The sequence below is a fragment of the Hippoglossus stenolepis genome, chromosome 3 (assembly GCF_022539355.2).
Source record: "Hippoglossus stenolepis isolate QCI-W04-F060 chromosome 3, HSTE1.2, whole genome shotgun sequence".
Lineage (NCBI taxonomy): Eukaryota > Metazoa > Chordata > Actinopteri > Pleuronectiformes > Pleuronectidae > Hippoglossus > Hippoglossus stenolepis.
Window position 1 is genome coordinate 6,765,903 of NC_061485.1, and position 6,000 is coordinate 6,771,902.

The 6,000-nt window shown below is 44.9% G+C and overlaps 1 protein-coding gene across 1 annotated transcript; it reads left to right on the forward strand.

The window, feature by feature from the left end:
* The first annotated feature begins 2,227 nt into the window (after positions 1-2,227).
* On the forward strand, positions 2,228-3,193 carry LOC118105077 (olfactory receptor class A-like protein 1). The gene has a single exon (XM_035152469.1). It carries the CDS (start codon positions 2,228-2,230, stop codon positions 3,191-3,193), a length of 966 nt encoding a protein of 321 aa, XP_035008360.1.
* Positions 3,194-6,000: the final 2,807 nt, after the last annotated feature.

Here is a 6,000-nt window from a genome sequence, read left to right on the forward strand (position 1 = left end):
CTAAACCGCTTATCCTTTCTTCCAGAGAGTCTCCAGTTAACCTAACACCAATCTGCATGTGTTTGGACCGTGAGAGGAAGCCGAACCAGGATTCAAACCAAGAACCTTCTTGCTGTGAGGCGAGCTAACCGCTGCACCACCTGATAACTTAGGTACCCTGATATTGTTCAAACATGCAGACAAAATAAAGGTTTCATTCATTACGCTCAATGGATGCACCTTCAATCCTTTTGCCGATGACGTCAAGTCGACAGAGACATTTAGGAACCTGTCTGCACATCTCGGTTTCACTTATACAGCAAAAAAATGTCAAATCACAATCTTTATACGATGTAGCCTATGTCCTTAAACCATTGATTTGTACAAGGAGAAAAAACAACCTACGAAGAGCAGCGGAGAGAGTGATCCCTCTTCTGAACTAAAGGTCATATATCCACTTAATAAACTGGAATCGCACTCAGTAGAGCGCATACCTCCGCCAAGGCCCAACCCTCCCCTTAAATTCACTCAGGCTGCACCACATTGCACACACACAGAGATGTCAGCCCCCTCAATATACCTGATATGTTTTATAAAGATCCATGAATGATTCCCTCTGGAATTGGTGAATATAACAACTACAACAACAACAATGTTAAAATTTGGCCAAGTTTTGCAGGATTACTTTCAGTAGTTTCTGCGTAATCCTGCTGAAACACACACAAACAAAGAAAGGGGTGAAAACATAACCTCCTCGGTGGCGGTTACAACAAGTAAAGCAAAATCACACTAAACCAAACGAGGCAAATGCAAGTGTAAAGTACAAATGTGAAAATGCAAGATAAGTGGTAACTAAAGCAGCATCACTATCAGTACCAACACACAGAGCTCGGCCTGATGAGCCTATTGTACATGCAGCTAATCTCATTATGGTCATATTGTAGAATTATAAGAGAGGTTGCTGTTAATTTCAGTGGAGGACATGTCTCGCCGTGCTCCTGTGAGAAATGGTCTTAATATTCATTACAGAGTCCCCGTGCTGTGGGACATGTTGCAGTTAAATCACGCAGCCCACCCACACTGATTCGCCCTTACAACATCCTCATGGTTTAGCTTTATTTCCATTTTAAGGACTTTTATTGCTTCGGATGAATTACGCAATCATAAATTGGATGCTCTGTCGGGCTCTACAGATGAAACTGCAGGTGATCGATCACACCCGACGTCCTCTGTGTTTTACTGTGTGTCCGATTTCTCCACTGGAGGACACTGTGGTGTTGGTATCTGACGGGCCGCCCTCTTTAATGGCTGGTGTTCAAAAATTGATTTCAGAAATAAATAAAAACTTTAGTGCTTAATTAGAGGGAAAAAAAAACTTTTAATAGTCTCCACTTGGTAAAACAGTGACACTGAGAAATGGTTTTAATCTCTTTTTTGGGGGAATAAACATGAAGCTAATTGATATCATCCTTTAATTAACACCTTTTTTCTCCGTCCTCCGGTTGGATCTATGTTTCTCCCTGTCGGTAAATCCAAACACAGCTTTCTCTGTGTTATCCCGTCGGTGTGAAACCCAGCGAGGGGACAGAGGCAGTCATCTGAATTGATCTCAAGTAATTGGAGGCTGAGGGAAGAGAAGTCAATGGACCGTACGAAGCAGATCCAACAGCCGTTACCTGTTTGCAGGTATAAGAGCACAAACAAGTCGACGGACGGCTTCAGGAGAGAGGGATCGGGGACAAGGTCCAGCTCAGACCTCTCGACTGTAGGTGAGTGTGTGACGTTTGTTTCTCTTATGTCATTTTGAATGTGAGGTATCATTTAATATTCAAAGAACATAAGAAATGATAACTTGACTGCACTACCATAGGTGGTAGTAAAGGCCTAGATTGTATGTTGCATCATAGTTATTTGCATTTGTACATTTTTCTATTAACTGTCTGTATATCTTTACTATTATTACTACACACACACACATACATATATATACTCATAGAAGTTTTTGCATTTATTATTTATATATTTAGATGTTTTTCAACATTTTCACCATCTTCCCAAGGAATAATTCTTGGATCTTGATTTTTTTAAATCTTCACATTTAGGGAACAAATATTTATTAGTATGTGAGTTTCCCGCTTGATTGAATTTAGGGGACTGTTGGCCCTTGGTGTATGTGGTATGCGCTCTACTGAGTGAAATTGTAGTTATTGATTTAATCTTTTATTTCCTTCTCTCTGTCCCTGCAGGAATGTCATCAGAAATCTTTGTTCGTGGGATGCTCTATCTATCCCTCACTGTCGTTGGCGTCCCGGGTAACGCTGCAGTCATCCTGGCATTCCTCCTGCTGCTGCACCAGGAGAACCGGCTCCTCCCGGCAGACGCCATCGTCCTACATCTGGCCTGTGTGAACCTGCTGGTGGTGGGCGTCCGCTGTCTGCTGGAGACCCTGGCCTCCTTCCCCCTGGCCAACGTCTTCAGCGATACAGGCTGTAAAGCTGTGATTTTTGTCTACAGGACGTCACGCTCCCTCTCCATCTGGCTCACCTTCGTCCTGAGCGCCTACCAGTGCCTGAGCATCGCCCCTCCCGGGTCACACTGGGCCTCCGCCCGTGCCTTGGTCGCCCGCTACCTGGGCTGTGTGTTCTTCTTCCTCTGGCTCCTCAACACCTGCATGAGCTCGGCAGCCATAATCTTCTCCTTTGGCAAACAGAGTAACTCCAGCCTCACAAACCACGGCATTAATGTACAATTCTGTTACGTTCACTTCCCCTCTAAACTGTCCAAAGATGCCAACGGGGCGGTGCAGGTGGGCAGAGACGTGGTGCCCATGGCCCTCATGACCCTTGCCAGTCTGACCATCCTGGTGTTTCTTTACAAGCACAGCCGGCAGGTGAAAGGACTGCGCAGCAGCAGAGGCGGAGGTGGAGGGAGCGGTGGGGCTGAGCAGCGGGCCGCCAAAGCCGTGGTGGCGCTGGTGACCCTATATGTGGTCCTCTATGGGGTAGATAATGGGTTTTGGGTGTACACTCTCACTGTGAGACAGACCATGGAGTCCTCGCTGATCTCTGACCTGCGGATATTCTTCTCCTCGCTCTATGCAGCGCTAAGCCCCGTGGTCATAATTGCATCCAACAGAAAGGTGAATGGCAGGCTGAGGTGTGCGGTGCAGGAGAAGCCAGTCCAAGAGAGAGCCACGAGTCTGTCTACGGTGTGAAGCCTGCTGGCGGCTGATCACGCACAGAGCTGCAGGGGAGATGATAAAGACTGAAACCTGAGTCGAGCCCTCTGTCTGTGTATTATACAGGTTAAATTATGTTTTCATCTGTAATGTAGCTCATAACAATGATGCTTTTTCTTCTTAGCTATTAAAACATTTCCCTTATGAGACTCTCCCGACAGATTGTAAAATAACCTGTAATCACCTGTAGCTTAGGATGACGTGTTGTGCCTGTGTGCAGGAGGGAACCTATTGTCTCACTGACTATAATTAAGCAGAAAAACTGTCATAACAACCCTGTTACTTAACACTACTCTGTGTGAATCTCTGCTTATCTGGCACCATCTTGCTTCATTTGTTTATTCATTATGTTTCCCTCCACCTTAATTGGGTGGATGAATTACAGCGGGGGTCACTCAGGGCCCAGTGTAGCTGTCAAATGATCTCCAGCTGCCCCATTCAAGATAATTACGGCTTTGAAAAGAATCTCGGAAATGTCCCGTGCTAATGTCACAGGTTAATTTCCCCTCAGGGTGTTGGTTAAAAACTGCATTTTATTTTAGAGAGGAAAAGATGTAAAACAAATCCATTATTCAAGATTACTCATTACAATTCTGACAATATGTATGTACGGGTGCAGTCGTAAAACGAGGAGACTTGAGGGACACAAAAGAAGCCTTTTGTCAGAATTTGCAGTGGATTTGGAAACGTGGGAATTTAGGAGTGATTATGTAATTGCCGTGTCTCGGCGAGGCAAGGGCAGAAAGACGGAGTGAGGACACAAGAACGTCTGTGAGTGACAGCCTAAAAGACATAAAGTGGGGCTGGCAGCACTCTGTGATCCTGCAGTAACTCTTAAGTGCAATCAGTGCAGCGGTTTTCAACTGCTGTCGCAATGCAGGTGAGGACAAGTCCCCCGTCTGTGCTTGTGTAGAACCGTTGCATTCAACAACACCAGGTTGACATGAAAAGACAGTAGAGTCCATACGTTTTCTCACAGAGCAACATTCATCTTTATTTTAAAAAGTAAAGCTTAAAGGTAAACGTTGTTTTTTCATCCAGATGACAAATTCCATGTGTCTTACTCTTCACACCACTGAAATCTGATTGGCACTTTACACAGACTCCGGTGGAATGAAGGATAGAATACATGGATGTTCTGATTAGAGCAGCGCTGGTTGCCGCCGGTGAGGAGTCGCTGGGACGCTTGACACGGATGATTCCCTTTGACGCGCTCTCTCCCTCAGCTTCTGTCGGGAAGAGATGTGGCAGATTAGTTAAAAGACACAAATACATGAAAGACGGGTTCCAGCGGTGCATGTGCTCAAGTCTCTTTCAATGCGAGCATGAAGGGTGTGAAGGGCGTGCAGGGTGTGCCAGGCAGGCCTCTCCCTGCACAAGACAGGACCTGTTCTCACTGTCTTCCATCCTTCTGGAGTCTTTTGAGCCCGGTGAATACAGGTCGAACATGTAGAGACCAAAACCCACAGAAACACAACTCACTATTACTGCCTCGCTCTCACATCTCCACCAACCTTCAGCTCACACATCTCCCCCCTCCTCCCTCCCAAGACTTAATTCTGCACATAAGACAGAACTCGTAAAATAAATTCAACCTCAACTCACCTGCGTCAGAAGGCGAGGTTCACCAAATGCACAATCTGGAAACACGAGAATCGAACCGGCAACTGAAATGAACCAACTAAATAAACCCACAAACTCTTGTAGTTTGCGGTGGAGTGCACAAAAAGCCGTGGAGCCATCCGGAGTAGTCCATCCCTGCAGTGCCTGATGTCAGTCTGTTTACCTGCAGCAGGTACAGGTATTTTTGTCCCCGGGTTCCACCAATGGCAACGCAGCAGCAGGGTTAAACCTCGCCCCCTTTTCTGCCTCGGAGCCAGTCCACACCCTAATATAGCCTTTCTTTAAAATCTCAGTAAATGAGTGTTAAGCCACAACCCTCTCCTCCCCCGCATGAAACTTTTCAAATTACACCAGCATCTACATCACAACAGCCACCGTGTGTAGGAATTTGTTCTGTTTGTACTGATTAAAGGGGAAAGTTGACAACTGATGTGGTAATGTACAGAAAAGCACGAGTGATTATTGTAAATGACTCCATAATGATTCACTGTAAAATAATCTATTAATCCAGTCACGCTGAATCGTATTTTTCGTGACCAAACTACAACAAAGTTATTAATCCCATCAAAAAATCTTCTCTGTCACGTTTTTTTCCCAGTATAGAAGCGTTTTGAGTGACTGTGGCTACTGGAAAATAGTTTATTTTCTACCGTGGGGAAAATGTATCAGTAATAAGCACATCCTGTGGCACTTTCAAACCCCAAATTTTATGGAAATGACAGACGTAATAAGCCCTTTTTAAGTTTGCTGATACCGTCTTTGCTTTTTCTTCAAAGGGATGTTTCTTCAGGCGCGTTGTTTAGAGGATTTATTCCCTGTTTGAGTGGAGCTACTGATGGAGAACGCCACCGAAATCAGCTGTACCTTTATGTAAATCAACTTATTCAATATTTTAAAAGTGCAGGACAGAAAGAAAATTCCATCGCAGAAGCATTTTTAATCCAGTGCAGTGCCAGTTTAGTTTCCTCCTGAGCAATAATAAAAAGAAAAGAATCCTGATAACGAGAAAGCTCCGTGCTCTAAACTCTACCTCGGGGAACCTGCCGGGAGGTTACCTGAGTTTCACATGTTTTTTATTTCGTTTTTCTGCATCTCTTAAGTCCCAGAGTTGTATGTGGGTCACTCACTTCCCTGCATCCACCCAGTTTAACTGATTCCCT